The 22,697-nt window shown below is 40.2% G+C and overlaps 1 protein-coding gene across 1 annotated transcript; it reads right to left on the bottom strand.

The window, feature by feature from the left end:
* Window positions 1-937: 937 nt before the first annotated feature.
* On the bottom strand, window positions 938-21,349 carry LIPM (lipase family member M). The gene is made up of 9 exons (XM_086378442.1): window positions 20,996-21,349; window positions 17,724-17,841; window positions 11,740-11,938; window positions 10,643-10,752; window positions 8,973-9,109; window positions 8,696-8,842; window positions 5,795-5,866; window positions 4,332-4,403; window positions 938-1,540 (listed from the first exon to the last, which is right to left on the bottom strand). The coding sequence occupies exons 1-9, from the start codon at window positions 21,140-21,142 to the stop codon at window positions 1,271-1,273; spliced, it is 1,272 nt and encodes a 423-aa protein (XP_086234568.1). The 5' UTR covers window positions 21,143-21,349; the 3' UTR covers window positions 938-1,270.
* Between the last annotated feature and the right edge of the window lie 1,348 nt (window positions 21,350-22,697).

Raw genomic sequence — 22,697 nt, 5'->3', positions numbered from 1 at the left:
AGTCAAGGCTATGGTTTTTCCAGTGATCATGTATGGATGTGAGAGTTGGACTATAAAGAAAGCTGAGTGCAGAAGAATTGATGCTTTTGAACTGTGGTGTTGGAGAAAACTCTTGAGAGTCCCTTGAACTGCAAGGAGATCCAACAAGTCCATCCTAAAGGAAATCAGTCCTGAATATTCATTGGAAGGACTGATGTTGAAGGTGAAACTCCTACTTTGGCCACCTCATGTGAAGAATTGACTCACTTGAAAAGACTCTGATGCTGGGAAAGATTGAGGGCAGGAGGAGAAGGGGACAACAGAGGATGAGATGGTTGGATGGCATCATTGACTCAATGGACGTGAGTTTGAGTAAACTCCAGGAATTGGCAATGGACAGGGAAGCCTGGTGTGCTGCAGTCCATGCGGTCACAAAGAATCGGACACGAATGAGCAACTGAACTGAACTGAACTGGGTATGATTGTCTAATAACAGTACCTTTGTTAAGATCAAAGCACAATGTTGTATTATGTTCATGATATTTTTAAAACTTTATTCCTGGTGTTTAATTTTTGAAGGCAGAAAACTGGGCTAGACATTTGTAGCCAGTAGGTCTCCTAGCAACAACCTGTAAATTATCAAAGAAGCTTGAGCTAGAACCTAGGTACTGAAATACACACACATGCTTTATTGGAAAAACTCATAAATATCCTAGAAGATATCTTCTTTGACTCTCAGCTATGAATCTTGGCCTTTTCATCTATACTGTACATTGATTTTTCTTTTTTGGTTAAAGCAACTTGGCTTCCTGAAATAGTGTTATGTCTCTGTAGCAATAAGGTAAAAACATCTAGCTTATTTTTTCAAATTCAGCAACCATCTGGAGATTCAAGACCTCTGACTCCAATTCATAATTTTACTTTATTGCTCCAAAAATATGGCTCATAGACAAGAATAAAAGTTTTAGGGAAGTTTATTTGAATGACTTAAAGAATGACTAGATAATTCCTAGCTGTCAGCTAACACCTACCTTTCAAGATGGCAGAATACATAATAGTACATGAAAACTGTGTTCACCCAATGAGTAGTTCAATTAACTGAAAAAATTAAATGTCAGTTTTAGCCTCAAAAATGCAAAAAATCTGAAGGAATGAATACAATCTTAACCCTAATCTCTGCCCTCCCTTTTACTAATATGGTGGGTTTCCAATGCTGAAAATCTTTAATATCTTTCATTCTTGGCCCCATCATTCTTGAGGTTTTTTCTAAGACTAGTTAGTATCAGGTGCTTCACAAGCTTACACTGATAGTTCCCTGGGAAAGGCTGGTATCTTCCTGTTTCATCAGATGTATGATTTCATTGTACATACGGTGAGGAGCATCCAGACCCCAGATGAAATCCACGTGAGCCCATTCAGGAATGTTCTTATGGTAGATGAGATTGGTCACTTCGGAGAGCAGTGTTCTCACATCATCCGGATTTGAAAGCCAGTCCTGACCCCCAGTCCAGATTGCTGTAGGGACTGTCATGTCTCTAACTTTGTACCTTACAGGAGTTGGCTAGAGAAAATAAATAGTTTTTAACTGTATAACATTTGGACATCCAAACTCATAATTTACTTTTCTAATAAACTCAGTAAATGTGCTCTGTGTTGTGATGAAAGGCGCATGGGCACTGGAGCCGTACAAAACTGCATTGAGAGTTTCTACGCCAACTCCTGCTCAACCTCATTTAACCTCGTTTTCTTCATCTGCAAAATGTGGATGATGCCTGGAATAATTTACCAAGTTAAATGAGAAAACATCTCAATTGCCTAGCGCCTTTGGCATTGCATGTTCAATTCTTTCCCTTCCTATTAGTAAATATTTAATATACAAATTGCCTTTAAAAGATAATACTCCTGTTTTTTTCGAAGATAATTTCACAACATTTCATGAGGTCAGATTGAAAAGATTCTACAGAGAAAGGCAAGAGGATGGAATCTACTGAGAAGGACTTGGTTGGTCACAGGGGTTTTCTGTCCTGTGTCTCAAGAAACATGGGGAAGCCAATGGCACTGAAACTTAGGGAGTTTGAACCTAGAAGTGGTAAGAATTAGATCCTTGCTCTAGTCGCCCATCACCCAGAGAAAGGATATCTAGGATTCCTAGTTCTTGAGATCTTCTCTTATTCAAACAGAACTACCAGATCAGTTTGGCTGGCTGAGAGCCCTTGATGTTAATAAACACCAAGAACTCTCAACAGAAATGTCCAGGCCCACTTCTCAGAAAATCCACCCTGGACCCACGACTCCAATCCTTGGAGTCTTTATTTCTCTTTGTGGTTTTTAAGAATTTGAAGGAATAGCATCTGATACTGTGAGTTATAATAAGACATATGTATATGGTCTTCATCCAAGTTTGTGGTCAGATCCACTTTAATAGAGTAACTAAATGTGGAAAGGACTTCCCTGGTGGCTCACACGGTAAAGCGTCTGTCTACAATGTGGGAGACCTGGGTTCGATCCCTGGGTCAGGAAGATCCCCTGGAGAAGGGAATGGCAATCCACTCCAGGACTATTGCCTGGAAAATCCCATGCACAGAGGAGCCTGGTAGGCTACAGTCCATGGGGTCGCAAAGAGTCGGACACGACTGAGCGACTTCACTTTCACTTTAGATATGGGAGGTTGGAATAGTCTATGGAACCTATGTTTTTCTCATCTAACAGGTGAAAGGATTGGCCTGAATATCAGGACTGGCTCTAAGGCTGTGTGCCTCTATGATGTCTTTTCGTGTAATAATGCTTTTTGGTATGTGTGTTTTTCTTTCCATGACATTTTCTGTCACCTGTTTTGCATGCTTCACTTTCTAATTCATGACCTTAAATATTGATTAATTAAATCTACCTTGGAACTGGTATGCTTTCTCTAAAGCTATCTTTTAGGAAACAAGAAGGATCTAAAAATATATAGCTGATACTCGTGATTGAGAGTTTGCTCTTCAGTGGCACTGCAGTGGTCTCTCCAGTTTCCTAGACTTTTATATCTCGACTGTTATAGAAAAGTGGATGCTAAGTATGATGTGAGACTCTCAAAGATTCACCTGTGTGTGTATTCTGCTCCTTCCAGCTTTATGTTTGTGTGGTCAATATCTGTTTACATTCATATACAAGCTAACCAATAAACTTCAGTGAAGATTTTATGCTCAGAAAAGTTTGATGCCCATTACTTTTACTTTAAATTTTAGTCCATAGCATTGATCACACACACATTTTCTTGGGTAATATGTTTTCATATTTTTCACTTGCAGATTACAGATTCATTAAAAGTGTAACCAGGGAGAATTCTTGCAAGTTATCTCATCCAATAATTTTAATTTTAAAGAGAAACAGATTGAGGCCTGAAGAATCAAAGCAGTCTGGCCATCATTACACAACTTTGTAGGGCAGAGGCATAACTAATGCAGTAATTCTCACTTGTTATTAATACTCCTTTTACTGTACCATGAACCAACCTCACTCCTGCCACCTTCATTTTTTTTTTCTGTTGTCATTGTTGTTTTTAAATCCTAAAGATCTTTCTAGCAGCCACCAGACTACACCCTTCCCTTCACTGTCTACCCAGTCTTGCTCCTAGGGGGCCCAGTCCCTTGCTCACAGAGGCAGCATCCTCAGAAAAGTTCTCCTAAGCATTATAACAGTCTTTTTTTTAACTTCTAAAAGTCTCTTGTCAAAGCTTTAAACTTTCTCATATCCTTAAATGAAGTTGAACCAGAATTACTTTCTACTTGAATTCTTTTGTAAGAATTTATTTTATGCCATGCACATAGTTGACTGACAATGTCGTGTTAATTTCTGCTGTACAGCAAAATGATTCAGATATATATTCTTTTTCATTTTCTTTTCAATTATATGCACCAGATATTGAATAGAGTTCTCTGTGCTATACAGTAGGACCCTGCTGTTTATCCATCCTATATATAATAGTTTGCATTTGCTAATCCCAAACTTCAAGTCAGTCCGTCTCCTAACCCCTCCGCCCTGGCAACCACAAGTCTGCTGTTCTATTCGTCTGTAAGTCTCTTTTGTAGATAAGTTCATCTGTGTCGTATTTTAGATGCCACATATAAGTGATAACATGCGGTATTTTCCTTTCTTTCTCTGACATACTTCACTTAGTATGATAATTTCTGGGTCCGTCCATATTGTTGCAAATGGCATTATTTCATTCTTTTTTTTATGGCTGAGTAGTATTCTACTCTACTTGATTTCTTATACTTTATTTCCATTTCTAGAATAAACTGCCAGTATAACTTTTCTCTCATGCATTTCAAAAGGATATATTTTCAGCAGAATGTATTTGATTTTCTTACCTGATTGCCCTTTTCCAGATTTTTGGTCTCACTACCCCAGTCAAATGCCCGGAGTTCCCCAGAATTCGCTGCCTAAAAGGAAACAACAATTTAGATGGCATTCAAATGTGTTAAGGGATAAAGGTGGGAAGAGGGGTGAAAACATGCTGCCAAGTCTGCAGTTATGAGGGAAGCAGAGGACAAAGCCTGAAGCTGCTTTCCATTCAACTTCAGGATAATCTTCAGGAGAGTGTAAAGACAAGAATAAGGTCCTTCAGGAAGAAAAATGTGCTACAGAACTTGACCACCATATTATACAACCCCAGAAAGTGTATCCCCATCATGGTCTATGTAGGTGGGTATCCTGCACACACCTACAGTGGGAGAGTACCCCCTACAGTTGTGCAATGTAGTGACTCTGGACGAAGATGACCAACACTTAATCCAGTTTAGAATTCTTTAATTTTAATGATAAAATGCCTCTCCCCACTCTTCTCTCTCTCTCTCTCTCTTGCTCTCACACACATCTACCAAAATATAACAATGACCTTTGAAGAACAATTTGACTAGGTTCTAAATTAGAAAAATGGACACTACCAATATTTATGATTTATTAATGTCATCATCACTATTACAACTTTTTGTTGAGTTAAAAGTCTCTCATTTTCAAAAACAAAGTAGTATTTTTAGTACATATGTATATACATTAGTCGCTCAGTCATGTCTGACTCTTTTGCAGCCCCTTGGACTTTAAAGTCCACCAGGCTCCTCTTCCATGGAGTTCCCAGGCAAGAATACTGGAATGGGTGGCCATTCCCTTCTCCGGGGGCATTTTTAATAGGTGAGAATCTAAGGTTAGTGAGGTTCTAACTCTCTGTACTGTGTGCCTTGTCATTCCCACAGCCGATTGGGGTCACTCTATAGTATCATCTATAATGAGCAATATTAGTTTTGTTGCTTCTTCACATGTGAAAGAATAACGAGCAGTCACATTGTTCCTTGAACCGATGGCAGAACAAACTCACCACACTGTGCCTAGAGATGGTTTCCATGACTGTTCATCAGGACATTCCTTCCTCGGCTCCGGGTGCAATCTTCAGCACAGAGGACTTCCGTGGAAGCCTCTCTGGGGAATTAGACCTGCATTTGCATTTTTATTTCTACTTGACCATGCCATCCTGCTGGAAAAGCCTATCTCTGGTCTTATCTTTGAGGTGGCTAGAGACTGAGAAGGTCTCACCTGAACCGTCTGAATTCACATTTTGAGGAGTCTACTAAAGATGTCCTAGGGCCAGTCCTTTCCTCCCATATCTTGAAAAGTTTCAGTTTTCTAGATCAAACTCACAGTTGAAATAGTGTTGACAGAATCACATGTCATCTTGGAATAAAGGTGAAACAACTCCTGGGCTGTCCGAAGAGCACTGACTTTTCCAGACAAACTGCACAAACACCTTCAACAAAGAGTACAAACTCAGCGCCCTTACCTGGCTCCAGTGCAGGATGTTTTGCACAGACGTTCCTGAAGGAGTATGAGCGACATACACATTTGCTCGGCTCTGTAACAAAGCATGAGTAGTTTGTGGGACATGAATGGAAGTCTTCATTCCAGTGCCAAAGAAAGGCAATGCCAAAGAATGCTCAAACTACCACACAATTGCACTCATCTCACACGCTAGTAAAGTAATGCTCAAAATTCTCCAAGCCAGGCTTCAGCAATGTGTGAACTGCGAACTTCCAGATGTTCAAGCTGGTTTTAGAAAAGGCAGAGGAACCAGAGACCAAATTGCCAACATCCGCTGGATCATTGAAAAAGCAAAAGAGTTCCAGAAAAACATCTATTTCTGCTTTATTGACTATGCCAAAGCCTTTGACTGTGTGGATCACAATAAACTGTGGAAAATTCTGAAAGAGATGGGAATACCAGACCACCTGACCTGCCTCTTGAGAAACCTGTATGCAGGTCAGGAAGCAACAGTTAGAACTGGACATGGAACAACAGACTGGTTCCAAATAGGAAAAGGAGTATGTCAAGGCTGTATATTGTCACCCTGTTTATTTAACTTCTATGCAGAGTACATCATGAGAAACGCTGGGCTGGAAGAAGCACAAGCTGGAATCAAGATTGCCGGGAGAAATATCAATAACCTCAGATATGCAGATGATGCCACCCTTATGACAGAAAGTGAAGAGGAACTAAAAAGCCTCTTGATGAAAGTGAAAGAGGAGAGTGAAAAAGTTGGCTTAAAGCTCAACGTTCAGAAAATGAAGATCATGGCATCCAGTCCCATCACTTCATGGCAAATAGATGGGGAAACAGTGGAAACAGTGTCAGACTTAATTTTTTGGGCTCCAAAATCACTGCAGATGGTGACTGTAGCCATGAAATTAAAAGACGCTTACTCCTTGGAAGGAAAGTTATGACCAACCTAGATAGCATATTGAAAAGCAGAGACATTACTTTGCCAACAAAGGTCCGTCTAGTCAAGGCTGTGGTTTTTCCAGTGGTCATGTACAGATGCGACAGTTGGACTATGAAGAAAGCTGAGCACCAAAGAATTGGTGCTTTTGAACTGTGGTGTTGGAGAAGACTCTTGAGAGTCCCTTGGATTGCAAGGAGATCCAACCAGTGCATTCTAAAGGAGATCAGCCCTGGGATTTCTTTGGAAGGAATGATGCTAAAGCTGAAACTCCAGTACTTTGGCTACCTCATGCAAAGAGTTGACTCATTGGAAAAGACCCTGATGCTGGGAGGGATTGGGGGCAGGAGGAGAAGGGGACGACAGAGGATGAGATGGCTGGGGCATCACCAACTCAATGGACGTGAGTTTGAGTGAACTCCGGGAGATGGTGATGGACAGGGAAGCCTGGCGTGCTGCTATTCATGGGGTTGCAAAGTGTCGGACACGACTGAGTGACTGAACTGAACTGAAGAGCAAATCTTCAGGGTGTCAAATGCAGAAATGGGAACATCATTAACGTCCCAGCATTTATCCATGAAATAGAAAACTACACATGCACATAATTAAAAAATGCCCCTAAACCTATCCCAAGCACCTGAATTTTTCATCTGAGAAAAGCTTTTCATTAGACATCTGACTTTATCTTTTAGAAAGCTTTCCTAAAGTAATTAACTGAGACTGCATTCAAATCTCACTTCTGCTGTTTATTTTTTAGGAGAAATTGAGAGCATAGCTTAATCCACTAAATGTGAGGTTATTAATCTGCAAAGTGGGAATATTGATAATACCTGTTTCATTGGGTTGTTATAGGGAATAATAGCCTGGCATGCAATGAAATGCTTATCAAATGATAGCTGTTCATCATATTTTTGATTTAAAAAAAGGCAAAAAAATCTTCAGGAATTAAAACCATGTTCCTCCAGCTGTTGACAGATAGCCCTCCACTGTCTGGTGTCCTTGGGGAACTGTCCCCTCTGCAGAGAGCTGCACTGCCCATCTCCCCATGACTGGTGCTGTCTGTGGGGGTTATAAAGACCCAGCCCTCTCATGCTAACTTGGGACAATTCTGAAGGATCATCCCATCTTTACAGATCCCTAGAGGGTCAACTGAGGTTCCCACTGAGGCTACATCCCAGCTGGACTTTTTTGATCTACCAAGTCCTGTTGCCTTCCCTTTCCTATGTGTTATCCCAAGGCCATAGCCTGAATCATTCTGCACACGAATCTCCATCTCAGAGTACGCTTCCTGGGGAACCCACTGTCATGCTTGCCAAATGGAAGCTATGCCTTGTGTGTGCTAAGTTGCTTCAGTTGTGTCTGACTCTTTGCAATCCTATGGGCCATAAACTGCCAGGCTTCTCTGTTTATGGGATTCTCCAAGCATGAATACTGGAGTGGGTTGCCATGCCCTCCTCCAGGGGATCTTCCCAACCCAGGGACCAAACCTGTGTCTCTTACATCTCCTGCATTGGCAGGCAAGTTCTTTACCACTAACACCACCTGGGAAGAACTGGGAAGCTATCTTAGCCAAACTGAAACTCCCAGACAGCCTATCACAGGACTTAAACTACAAACTGGAAAGGTCTGAGTAAAAAGAAGACATGGATGGTGCACAGCAGTTTTCTCTTTCGACTTATGGGTTCTAATCACATATTTTTGCAGATGTTAATTCACTGTAGGAAAGCTGTTTTCAGACCTCTTCAATCTTGAATCTATGGAGTTAATGCGTAGTCATGCTGTTATGTTAAACTTGACTCAGCCCATGCTGAAGTATTTTCTGCACAGTATTATGATTTGAATAAAACTGAGTTTCTTGGAGCATCACTTCCCTAAATCTTCCATGGCATTAGCTCACCCTCAAGGAGAGAGACTAATAATTGTTTGCTTTGTTCTGGGACACTGAGAATTGACGAGGCTGCCACTTACCATGTTCATATTCTTTGGATTAAATCCTCCCAGGAGTAACATGATGTTGCTACAAATCTGATCCATAATCACCTGGCTGCAAAGGTACACAACAAACTGTCTAAGAAATCGGGTCTGGTAGAGAAATTCTCTTTTGCCAAACAATCCCTGTAAAAACATGAAATGAAATAGTCATTATAGTAAAAAAGAAGTGTCTCTAATGTAAAAGCATATTTCCTAGCCAATGGACTGGAAAACTCTTGTGCATAGGCAAGGAATTTTCTGAGGAATCACATACCTTGATCATCATATCTGGCAGCAGCAAAAATTTGGTCCCAGGGCTTTTTGCATATTTAATAGTAGCTATGGGTGCTAAAGCAAAATACATTTTTATTTTCTGAGCCAGCTCTGGCATGGTGGAAAATGCAATAAAGCCTGCAAAAAAGAAATATGTCAACATGGATATTGAATATCCTAGAGCGAATAAAATGCTTATTTTACTTTTATCAAGATGTTTCAGTAATTGTTTTGTTCTTTAGTAGCTAAGTAATTGGAGAAGGCAATGGCACCCCACTTCAGTACTCTTGCCTGGAAAATCCCACGGATGGAGGAGCCTGGAAGGCTGAAGTCCATGGAGTCGCTGAGGGTCGGACACGACTGAGCGACTTCACTTTCACTTTTCACTTTCATGCATTGGAGGAGGAAATGGCAACCCACTCCAGTGTTCTTGCCTGGAGAATCCCAGGGACGGGGGAGCCTGGTGGGCTGCTGTCTATGGGGTTGCACAGAGTCGGACACAACTGAAGCAACTTAGCAGCAGCAGCTAAGTAATTATGTGTGTTCTAACTCTCTTGAGAAATTATAAGCTCCTTGACAGGCAAAAACAACAGCAGCAACCGCATCTCTGAGCTTCCTCTGACGTATAGGATACTTGCTGCCCATTACTAGGTTTTCAGTGAATTATTAAATTATTGAACCCAATAATACGGATTTTGAGAAAATATGTATTTTGAGAGGTAACTATATGTTAGACACTTTGAGGAGAGTTTCATGGATCTTACTTAATTCTCAGATGCTTGTGAGGTATTTTTCATAAATCTTTATAGTGAGAGACATCAAGGCTGAGAGACATTTTCTTGTTTATTGATAAAAAGTATGTTCTCTAACATAATGGGTATTGAGATAACAGAGTTTTGCTGGTTTTCTTGGATCTCCAGCTTTTCTGGAGCCCAAATTGGAACACAGTAGCTCAGGTGGGAAAGAATCCACCTGCAATGCAGGAGACCCTGGTTCGATTCCTGGATTGGGAAGATTTGCTGGAGAAGGGATAGGTTACCCACTCCAGTATTCTTGGGCTTCCCTGTGGCTCAGCTGCTAAAGAATCTGCCTGCAATGTGGGAGACCTGGTTTCAGTCCCTGGGTTGGGAGGATCTCCTAGAGAAGGGAACAGCTACCCACTCCAATATTCTGGCCCAGAGAATTCCATGGATTGTATAGTCCATGGGGTTGCAAAGAGTCAGACACGACTGAGCAATTTTCACACACACTAGTAGAAAAGTCGTCCAGTGAACTGGATTCCAGTTCTTATTTCCGCCCATAGACTAGGTATGGGATATTGGTAAAGTCAGTCTGTGCCTCAGTTTCCATACTTATAAAATAGAGACTAATACCCCAGATTGCAAAGAGACAATCTTTCTAGAGCCTTTGGGAGGAAAATACTATTGTAGACAGCCAGGGCATGGCCATTATATTTGAAATACTATGTGTCTATTTCAAAAGCACCTGCACACTCTCTGTCTAAGCTGATATTTGCATGTTGTGGGGCAGGAGGGTGGGCAGGGAGAAACCAGAATCTCATGGCCCTGAAGAAGCCAGATCTGAGAGAAGTGTGTGATGCCTGGCCTGGCTGTGCTCATATACGCTCACATTTCTCCTGAATATACAAACCTGATTTTTTTTGGAACCTACCCATGGTGGTGCCCTGTGAATAGCCGACATAATAAATCTTTTCTTGGCCCGTTTTCTGCAAAATAAAGTTTATGACTGCAGGAAGGTCAAACCTAGCCATCTCATCATAGCTACAAGGGGAAAAGACAAAGTTATATGAAAAATTATAACCAGAAACAAACAAAAGCAGCCCCCCAGGGTTTACAAACACCCTTGAGTTGTCAGTCCTATCCATCAGCTTGTTACTGTGTTCCTCACAACACTCAGGATGGACTTGTTTCAAACCCATGATACGTGGGTGCCTCTGGGAGCATGGGCTGTTAGCAAACTGCTGTTTTCTCTAGAAATTATCAAAGAGAAATAACCATCTTAATCAACATTCAGTGAGCACAAGCTCCACCTCCTGGTGGGGGTGTCCTTGTTATTCGACTAGCAGAATAGAACAGGGCCAAACAGATTGTTTGTTTTTGAGGCCATGCCAGGTGACCTGCAGGACCTTAGTTCCCCACCAGGGATTAGACCCATACTGCCTGCAGTGGAAGCATGAAGTCTGAATGATTGGACTGCCAGAGAATTCCTATGCAGATTCTTTATATGAAATGTATTAAAGATGCTGCAGGGTCCCTTCTCTGGTGAAATGGATAAACAGCAAGTTGAATATCAATAGATCATTCAAATAAAAACATTGAAAAAACTTTTGTAAGAGTGTGAGAGATATAGTAACCAAGTTGATGGCCCCTAAGGCTTGTTCATTCCCCGTATATCTTTAACACTGCCTGTCCTCATCATCTTCTGGGGGTGGGAGTTCTCACTTAGGGAAGAGTCAGTCCCAGGATATCCATCTACAAGGAAATGGACCTACATTTCTCCCATTCCAGTCTCCATCACCTGACACTAACCAGCATTCTTATCCCACTGGCCATACCAACCTTCTACTTGAGGAATTCAATTTACTGCCCCCAGAGAATCACTAGTCAACTATGACAATTAGGGGACATAGTGTTGGGATATTGATGGGCCAACCAAAGTAAATTATCCTAATACCAGGAGCTCTAATTCTTTACTCAGTTCTCCCAAAAATATCCATGTTCACCTCCACTCTCAAGATTTACATATACCTGAAAGCCCAGAACTCATCTTGGTCTACGGAGAGGGTCTTGTGCTTCCGAGACCAAGTGTTTCCTCTGCTGTTTCCCAGCCACACGTCAAAACCAGCATCTGCCAGAATGAAGCCCAGGCTGTTGTTGGGCAGGTTGGAAATCCAGTTGCTAGCATCTCCCAACAGGCCATGCTGCAGTAACACCACAGGTCTGGGACCTACAGAAAAGTGAATTTCAACAGCGTGTAATGTTCTGCACCTGCCTTATCCCTTAATGTGTTTGAAGGTTTAAAGTTAGACAGACCTGTGTTCAAACCTCGATTCAGCTGCTTGCTAACTTGATTACCTTGGGCAGTTACTTAACCTTTCTGTGCCTTGATTTCCTCATGAAGAAAATAGTATTTTTGTTATGATTAAGTAAAATAGTGCACAAGAAGCAGATGGCAGAATGTCTGGCACAGAGAAAGAATCAATTACGTTTGCCTTCTATTGTTGCTTTTGTGTAGTTACCATTATCGTTAGACTTGTCTGGGGTCAGAGGATATTGGAAGTGCCCCAGGAAGAACATACAGAATTAATTTAATTATATATAATTATAACTATCATACACAAATAATAAAATAATGTTATTATATTTTAATAAGCTATATTATAAAATTATATATAAATATATGTGTATATTAATATCATAATATCAATAATGTATACTATGGGCTGTAAAGAGTCAGACACAACTTAGTGACTGAGCAATAAAATTAATATACAATTTAAAATTAGGATTCTAAAGTATATATAATTATTGACATACTATTAATATACACACATATAAATATATACAAATATATTTAATATATTATATATTTACTATATTAATAATATATAAACATACACTTGTGTAATTATAAATAGGATATTTACACACACACACACACACATATATATACACACACACACCATACACTTAATGGCTTAATTATTATAGATCTTTCAAATCAAGAGGACTGGCAAGCCAACTTGAAGGAATTCCAACTGTTAAACATGTGAAAGTTTTAACATCAGAATAAATAATGATGATATAAATTACATCCCATTGAATAAATTAAAAATGTATGAGTTAATATTGACACCAAGAAAAAAATAAACAAGTAATTATGGGAGGAAAAAACTCTTAGTTACAGCATCTGTGTGAAAGTGTCATTCATTTGTGTCTGACCTTTGTGACTCTCTGGACTGTAGCCTGCCAGGCTCATCTGTCCATGGAATACTCCAGGCAAGAATACTGGAGTGGGTTGCCATTCCTTTCTCCAGGGATCTTCCTGACCCAGGGATCGAGCCCAGGTTTCCCGCATTGCAGGCAGATTCTTTACTGTGTGAGCCACCAGGGAATATGGAAACTTGGATGGTGTTTAAATTCATCCATGGATGCTAAAATTAGTGGGTAAAAGTTTGAATAGGTATAGGATATTTACATATCTTGAAAATATCTCCTCATAAATTATGAATTCCAGAGTGAAGAATGTGAACTTTATGGTAGAAAAACAGCAGATACCACCTTAGCAAAGTGATCATTGCTAAATATTGCCAAAATGGAAATGCCTGACCTCTTAAAAGTTAGTAGCTCTTGTCATTCAGTGAACAGTTCTTATCAGTGAACTGAGTCCATACTCAGTCCATACTCAGAGCCTCCATATAAGACAAAGGCCTTTCTATAGCAAACTCATTCAGCATCTGGGCAATCTTCATGAATGCTGTTTGCCTCATTTTGTCCTTCTGGAGAGAGAACTCGAGGGCTGCTACTGCAAGGCCAGGATAAAGGAACTCAGAGTTAGTTTAGGTTTTCCTTTATGTCTGGTCCTTGAGTTCATCCTCTTAACCCTCAAGGAGATGACCTTAACATGAGGTGATCAAATCAAGGCGAATCAGTGCTCCTCTTTGGAGCCCTAAGGACGTTTCCCCTAATTGGGGCCAGCTTGGTCCTCCTTAGCAGTACGCTTTGTACTTATGGTTCACCTAGTGAATGAATTGGCTTAGAAATGATTTATTTCATTTCAGATTTCCCCTTGAGTCATGGGCTTTCATTTAAATTACAGCTAGCAGGTGAGTGTGTAAGGGCTGCTTAAAGATCTATCGTTTCTGAAGATGGCCCAGCCTATTTCACCTCTTGATGTAAATATTTGAAGCTAACAACGATTACTTGAGAAAATAAAATTTAAAAAAGGCTTTTGTCACAAACTTATAGACATCTTTCAGTTGTTTCAGTATGAATTTTATCCGCCCTCTTTTTGAAGAGACGGTGAGAAATCCTTTTCCATCACTGCTGGGGGATTTCTTCCTTGAAGAGGCCAATGGGAGCTGCAGGAACAACATCAGCCACTAGAGGGGAGTATTCTGCACCCGGTAGCTCAGTTGGTAAGGAATCCGCCTGCAACGCGGGAGACCTGGATTCGATCTCTGGGTTGGGAAGATCCCCTGGAGAAGGAAACGGCCGCCTACCCCAGTATTCTGGCCTGGAGAATTCCATGGACTGTGTAGTCCATGGAGTCTCAAAGAGTCGGACATGACCGAGTGACTTTCACTCACCTTGAACTCCAATTGCCTGGGCAATGAGAAAACAGTCTGAATAAACAGTATTGAAGAAAACAAACTCCATCCATGAATAGGTGCTGCAGGTAACCCCCTAAGCTTATGAAAGGCCGCAGTCTCCTGACTGCTTGGAAGAACTGTGGCTTGCTTTCCCTCTAGGATTCATGGGGCTTAGTGAAAAAGTTCTATCTCCAGGCCATTCATTTATTTATAAAAAATTCATTCATTCATTCCACATATTTTTGGCACCTGCCATGTGCTTGGCACTGTTTTAGGCACTGGTTATACCCTTAAACAAAACTGATAAAGTTTCTTGCTGAGTTTACATCCTGGTTGGGAGAGACAGTTAATAAACAAACGAGAAAATATCTATCATATCAATGGTGTTAAGGGCTATAAGGAAAAGTAATCAGGATAAAGGGCCAGATATCCATAGTTGGGAAGGGTTTGTTCTTTTGAACAGACTGGTTAGGGAAGAACATGGCAGAAGACCTGAAAGAGAGGCCAGAGCAAACTGCATGGATATCTGATGAAACTGTGTTCCAGAGAGAGAACTGGAAGTTCAAAAGTGCTGACATAAGGGCATGCTGGACATATATAAAGCATAGCTATTTAGCTGGTGTGAAAAAAAGCTGCACATTCCCCCCAACAGTGCAAAAGAGTGCCCTTTTCTCCACAGCCTCTCCAGTAGAAAACCATAATTTAAAAAGACACGTGTATCCCAAAGTTCATTGAAGTACTATTTACAATAGCCAGGATGTGGAAGCAACCTAAATGTCCATCATGAGAGAAATGGATAGAGATGGTGTGGTATATATACACAATAGAATATTAGTCATAAAAAGAAACAAAATTGGGTCATTTGTTGAGATGTGGATGGAGCTAGAGTCTGTCATGCAGTGTGAAGTAAGTCAGAGAAAATCAAATATCATATATTAATATATATATGTGGTCTTCCCTTGTGGCTCAGCTTGTAAAGAATCTGCAATATAGGAGACCTGGGTTCAGTCTCTGTGTTGGAAAGATCCCCTGGAGAAGGGAAAGGCTACCCACTCCAGTATTCTGGCCTGGAGAATTCCATGGACTGTATAGTCCATGGGGTCACAAAGAGTCAGACACGACTGAGAGATTTTCACTTCACAATGTATATATGTGGAATCTAGAAAGATGGTACAGATATATCTATTTGCAGGTCAAGAATAGGGACACAGACCTAGAGAATTGATATGTGGACATGGGGGAGGGGGAAGGAGAGGGTGGGGTGAATTTTGAGATGAGGCTTGATATATATACACTGTGCTGTGTGCTGTTCTGAGTTGCTCAGTCGTGTTCGACTCTGTGCAACCCCATGGACTTAGCTCGCCAGGTTCCCACCATGTGTAAAACAGATAGCTAGTGGGAACCTGCTTTATAGTACAGGGAGCTCAGCTTGGTGCTCCTTGATGACCTAGGAGGGGTGGGATTGGGGTAGGGAGGAAGGGAAGTCCGAGAGGGTGGGGATGTATGTATACATCTAGCTGATTGACTTCCTTGTACAGCAGAAAGTAACAACATTATAAAATAATTATACTTCAAAGAAAAAAATAAAATGAAGATATATTATTTGAAAAAGCTGTACAAATGTAAATTAGAGTAAAATAGAACCCTGAAGCTTCTTTATACCAAAGCCAAATAGCATTCATTCAGCATTTTCTGGTCCTAGTTAAGACAGGAATCTTAATTTGAGTGCAGGTTTTGCAACATACTAGCAAGTACTAGCAGAGATTCTCTGGGTAATTTAACCTCTGTGAGTGGCAGTTTCTTCAGATTATTATGAAAGCTAAATGGGATTAATGTAAATGAATTTAGCATTGTACCTGGTATATGGAAAGAAGACAGTAAGAAATTACATTATCTGTACTCATGACTCATAACATAGTGGCTGCTGTAAATGTAGCTCTCGCCTTTTAAAAGGAATAGAGCCAAATGTAGCTGAAGGATGGGTATACTTTAATTAGTAATGAAGGTGAACTTCTTAAAAGCCAACAGTGGCTGAAAATCATTATTTAAAAAAAGGGATTGTAAGAGCAATGGAAACATGTACCAAAACCTTAAAATATACATATAGTGCTCAATTCTTTAAAAGACTTTACTGAAAAGCTAAGCAACATCTTAAATATTTACAGGATATTTATAAGACTATCTGGATGGGGAATATAGTGTGCTAGGGTGGATATCAGATGCCATGTTGGAGTTTATATTCTTTGTGAGCAAAGTTTGCTGTGATCTATTTTCATGGGAAATAGATGGGAAAACAGTGGAAACAGTGTCAGACTTTATTTTTCTGGGCTCCAAAATCACTACAGATGGTGACTGCCGCCATGAAATTAAAAGAGGCTTACTCCTTGGAAGGAAAGTTATGACCAACCTAGATAGCGTATTCAAAAGCAGAGACATTACTTTGCCAACAAAGGTTCGTCTAGTCAAGGCTATGGTTTTTCTTGTGGTCATGTATGGATGTGAGAGTTGGACTGTGAAGAAGGCTGAGCGCTGAAGAATTGATGCTTTTGAACTGTGGTGTTGGAGAAGACTCTTGAGAGTCCCTTGGACTGCAAGGAGATCCAACCAGTCCATTCTGAAGGAGATCAGCCCTGGGATTTCTTTGGAGGGAATGATGCTAAAGCTGAAACTCCAGTACTTTGGCCACCTCATGGGAAGAGTTGACTCATTGGAAAAGACTCTGATGCTGGGAGGGATTGGGGGCAGGAGGAGAAGGGGACGACAGAGGATGAGATGGCTGGATGGCATCACTGACTCGATGGACGTGAGTCTCAGTGAACTCCGGGAGCTGGCGATGGACAGGGGGGCCTGGCGTGCTGCGATTCATGGGGTCGCAAAGAGTCGGACACGACTGAGTGACTGATCTGATCTGATCTGATTTAAGAGATCATCAGGGGATATTCTAGAATATTTATATAGGAGGGATTGGGGGGAATGAATTAATTACTAGAAGGGATAAAAAATAAACTTTTCTTGAAGGTGTTTTTTGAAAAGCAAATTCTGTGTTTAGAGACTTCCCTGGTGGTCCAGTCGTTAAGAATTCTCCTTTCAATGCACGGGATGTGGTTTCAATCCCTGGTCAGGGAACTAAGATCCCACATGCTGAGGGGCAACTAAACCTGTGTGCTGCAAGTAGAGAAAGCCTGTGTGCTCAGCACAGCCAAAAAAACCACAAAAAACCATACCTCACTGTTTATTTGAGATAATTGGGAGTGGGGCAGTGGTGATGGGAATTAAGAAGGAGCTGAAGCCACTTTTTGGCTGGAATAATGGGCCCAGTCTGTACCAAAAATCCATGTTTCTTTCTACATACTCAAATCACAAGGAATTCTTTACTGTAGGGAAGACTGCGATGTTGGGATAATATAGGGGAAATCATACCTGTCTTCTTAAGTTGCACGAGGCCTTGAGGAATCCTGTTAACAGAAAGGATATATCCATCTTCTGTTAAGACTTCATACTCCTCACAAGGATAACGTTTATGTTGGATGATTTCACTCTACAGAAAAAGCAAAAAAAAATTTTTTTAGTTCAGTTCTGTATGGTTATGTTCTCAATGATTATAAAGTAAAAAGTAGATTTCTTGAGCATGGAAGAAATAGACAAGAAATTCCTTGCTTCTCACTAGCTAATTAGATTATTGTTTTTTAAAAAAAGTAAACCTTTTCCAGTTCTCATTTTCTTTATCTTTAATGTGGAGATTGAACTAGAAGGATAGTTTTTAAAGTGTAGCCCTGAGCCAAGAGCATAGCATCACTTAGACAATTGGTAGAAACACAAAATGATCAGTTTCCACTCAAACCTATTGAATTGAAAACTCTGAGGATAGGGTGCAGCAATTTGGGTCTTAACAAGTCTCTTAGGAAATTCTGATGCACTCTAACATTTGAGAACCACTGGACAAGAACATTTATTCCAAAACCTGAGCATGTGTCAGAAACATTCAGGGCACTTAAATATTACTGACTCACTTCAGGTTAGGAATCAGGTAATTCCAATGCATTTGTAGAATATAAAGCTGCCAAATCTCCTAAGTATCCTCAGTTTCTGCCCATTGTCATTACTTAGAGGAGGAGGGAATTATTCCTATTAGCTGCTGGTTTTAAAGGAACAGGAGAGGAGAAAGCCAGGTGCAAAGTGGCCCGTGTAGTATACAGGATAAAAGGGCGTAGTAGTTAAGGGAAAGGCTGTGGGGTCCCACCGCTTGAGTTTTTAAATCCTGACTCTTGGACTAATATATAAGCTGTGTGATCTTAGGAAATTTAGTTAACCTGCCCCTATTGCTCAGTTTATTTGTTCATAAATTAGCTACACCAATAGTTTATTCAGGCTTCCTGGGTGCCTCAGTGGTAAAGAATCTGCCTGCAATGCAGGAGATGCAGATTTGATCCCTGAGTCAGGAAGATATCCCCTAGTGGAGGAAATGGCAATCCACTCCATTTTCTTGCTGGGACAATCCCATGGACAGAGGAAGGCTACAGCCTGTGGAACCTCAAAGACAACTGAGCACCCAGACGTGCACGTACAATAGTTTGCATTCTGTGGGATTATTGCAAAGAATGTAAAAAGATAATTCACATGTGACACCAACAAGATTGACTGGTTCATAGTAGGGACTTAAAGAGCATTAGCTGCTACTGTAATTAAAAATCACCCCTACCCCTTCAAGTAACTCCTATTCATCTTTCAGAATTCAGGTTAAGAAATCTTTCTTCAGAAAAACGTTCTTAAATTCTCTATTTTACATTTTCTTTTTTGATGTCACTGCTCTTGTGGTTAATAATTGAGTGTCTGTCTTCTCTGCTGGATTGTTAACTCCATGAACTCAGGGCTTTGATATGCTTAGATTTAACTTTGGTGCTTAGCCCAGTATTGAGGCCTAACAGGTGCTCAATTAACACTAGCTGGAAGAATACTTGAGTGAGGCAAGTTGTATACCAAAATATAGGATAAATTATATCCATATGAATTTGTTGTGTGTATATGCTCAGACAATTAGTCATGTCCCATTATTTACAACCCCATGAACTGTAGCCTGCCAGGCTCTTCTGTCCACGACATTTTCCAGGCAAGAATACTGGAGTGGGTAGCCATTTCCTTCTCCAGGGGATCTTTCCAATACAGGAATTGAACCCATGTTACTGTGTCTTCTGCATTGGCAGGCATATTCTTTATCACTGAGCCAGATCTTTAGGAGACATCCTTCTGGCCCTTAGAAGTTCCTATACAGATTCTTCTGGGTTGTTGAGTGAAGAGAATCTCTTTAGTTGTAGATATAGCTAATCTCCCTGGGCCTCACCTACTGGGTGTGCCTAGCACCTACACAACGCTCGGGCTTCAGGAGCCCGAAGACTAAAATCCATTCAATTGGACTTGGCATGGAGAATTGTACATGGAGAGGCAAATTAAGATAGAAAATTCTTATAATCTCTCATATAAATTAAATGAAGTAGAATAGAAGTACTTCAGAGTACTAATTTATGTGGCTTCTCCGATGGCTCATGGTAAAGAATCCACCTGCAATGTAGGAATCCAGAGTTTGATCCCTAGGTGGGGAAGATCCCCCGGAGAAGGAAATGGCAACCCATTCCTAGTATTTGCATGTGTGTAGATTCAGAATATTTCAATAGCCTATTTAGAGTTTTAGAATTCATTCAAGGAAGTTTCTGTAAAAAGCATCTTAAATCTGTATAAAGGTATATTAAGTCTATGATAAAGCTGTGGAGCATGAACATTACAGAGAGTGACCTTACTCAGCTGGAGGCAGCCTCTTCTTCCCTGGGAGGATTTGTTGCAGAGTGGTTACAATCATGAGTTGTGTGTTCAGGCAGGCCTAGATTTGAATTCTAGTTCTACCACCTACCAGGGATGGGGCTGATTTGAGTTGCTTAACTTCTTTCATCTCAGTTCTTTGATTGCGAAAATGAGGATGGTCATATCTATAGCATAGGACAGTGAAGATGAAATAATACCTTTTCAGCTTTCATCACAATGTCTGCTGTGGGATAAGTATTACTATACCATGAATGTTATTAAAATTCAGCTAAGAATGTGAGCAGAAGCCAAAAAAAATTCTGTGGGATGCCTAGAGAGGTCACATCATTCATGAATTTTACTGACAGGAAGACCTCTCTATCATTCATAAGGGTCCTTTTATTGCCAGTCAACAGAGTTACCAGTTCAAACTAGGATTAAATAGATTAGAATGGCACAAAATGTTACTAAAAAGGGCTGTCCTGAGAGTAAGAAAGGAGGTCTAACATCTTTCTAATATTGGAAAAAGTAGAAGAGGAATATAATTAGCACAGATGATATGGAAATAATCATAGCTCTGAGCTTGACCCAAGACACTGCAATGATTTAACAGTTCATAGGATGAACCTAAGAATTCAAGAAAAAGTTAAATTGCATTTGAAGCTCAAAGGAATTTAATTATTTGCCTGAATTTACCAAAACTGTTCGAGGTGAGCCCATATCCACTCACACCCAGCTTAGTGTTCTTTTCAGGACAATATGTTAATTTACAACTATGCTCTACTAGCAAAAATCACCACCACATATAAATATGATACATAGTGCAGATAATATACAGTTGTAAGCAATAAGCACATAAGGTACTTCCTTTCCCCCAAACATGGAAAATCCCGACTTACAATATTCATGAATGCTTCTGGGTCCACAGTGGTAGTTCGCATATGTCCTGAATTCACATTTCTCTGGAACAAATGGGCCACCAGGATCAGAAGCCACATCTCGTTTCTGTATGAAACAATCCATTCTCTTGACAAGATTTTTGGCATGGTTCAACACCTGCATTTATCTCTTCCTGGTCATATAACAACTGATTCTAAAGTCAGAAGAACCTCTAGGTTTAAAAACTTTTTCACATGTTTGCCAGCTATAATTTCTTCTCCAAATTCCAAAGCATATTAAATAAGCTTGGTTGATAGGAATGAAGGAACATAAAGTAGAATGGAAACACCATCCAGAGCGTCCCAATACTATCTGGCTCCTCCCATTCCATCACATGAATTGGTGTGTAGAAAGAACTTTCTCTGATGCAACCTGCAATTAAGTGCATCTGATACAACCCATAAAAATCTCTGTTCACCATCAGGTAATATGAACCTGGTTGTGCTTAGCCACTCAGCCGTGTCTGACTCTTTTTGACCCCATGGACTGTAGCCCGCCAAGCTCCTCTGTCCATGGGGATTCTCCAGGCAAGAATACTGGAGTGGGTTGTCATGCCCTCCTCCAGGGGATCTTCCCAACCCAGGGACTGAACCCGGGTCTCCTGCATTGCAGGCAGATTCTTTACCACTGAGCCATCAGGGAAGCCCAATATGAACATAGGAAGGAAGCATCATTTTCTTTTTACCTAGTTCTTCAAAAAATTTTTTTATTGGAATAAACTTGATTTATAGTGTGTTAGTTTTAGATGTACAGCAAAGTGTATCTGTTATACATATATGTATATCCCCTCTTTTTTAGATTTTTTCCCCCATATTAGTCATCACAGAGTATTGAGTAGAATTCCCTGTGTTATACAGCAGGCCCTTATTATCTATTTTATATTTATGTATAGTAATGTGTATATGTTAATACCAATATTCCGATTTCTCTCCCTTTACCCCTTTGTAACCATAGGTTTATTTTCTACATCTGTAAGTCTATTTCTGTTTCATAGATAAGACAAGTGTATGATATCACTTATATGTGGAAACTGAAACAAAGGTACAAACGAACTTTTTCCTATTTCTTATCTTACCTTTATTTTGTTAAGTAGAAAGATATGAAGTCTGCAGAAAACTTTACAGTCACATTCTAGGGCTTTAGTGATCACTGTCCTTTGGTTGAAGGTCAATGTAGTGATAAGCAATTTTACTTAAAATGTGGAAAAAATTTTAAGATATTTTCTATTTTCAGTGATGAGTAAAAACATTGATTGGAAGACTGAATCCTCCATGTTTAGGTCATTTCTAACTAGCTCAGCTAAATAGATGATGAGTTTTATTTGGGGTTATAATCACTAGTTAGTAGCTGAGAGATTAATTTGACGGATATCTGGTAATTAAATCATCTGCAATAACTAAAGTGAGTTGCAGCCTAGTTATTCTCATGAACTAAATGTCCCAGTTCAACCAACTGTTTGAGCAATGCCTTAACCAACTAATATTTAAGCAAAGCAGGAGAATAGTCTTACTGTCATTGTAAGTAAAGAATGTGTTGGAATTTAAGAAAAAATACTATTTAAAGTAAAATATTTGTTTGCTTTTACATCAAAGCTTCAGAACTGAGGTACCAGCAGCCACACTAAATGAGAGACTTTTGGAATGTGGTTGGTGAAGGAACTAA

This window comes from Bos grunniens, chromosome 26, assembly GCF_055505025.1.
Source record: "Bos grunniens cultivar Pamir isolate PY7600 chromosome 26, Bosgru_T2T1.0, whole genome shotgun sequence".
NCBI classification, from domain to species: domain Eukaryota; kingdom Metazoa; phylum Chordata; class Mammalia; order Artiodactyla; family Bovidae; genus Bos; species Bos grunniens.
This window is presented reverse-complemented; position numbering and strand designations above follow the sequence as displayed.

Coding starts and splice junctions, on each gene's coding strand:
- LIPM (XM_086378442.1), bottom strand. CDS start 21,142: ATGCCAAAAATCTTGTCAAGAGAATGGATTGTTTCATACAGAAACGAG. Junction 10,753..11,739: donor GATGAGTTCTGGGCTTTCAG/GTATATGTAAAT, acceptor TTCCCCTTGTAG/CTATGATGAGATGGCTAGGT. Junction 8,843..8,972: donor TGCCAGATATGATGATCAAG/GTATGTGATTCC, acceptor ATGTTTTTACAG/GGATTGTTTGGCAAAAGAGA.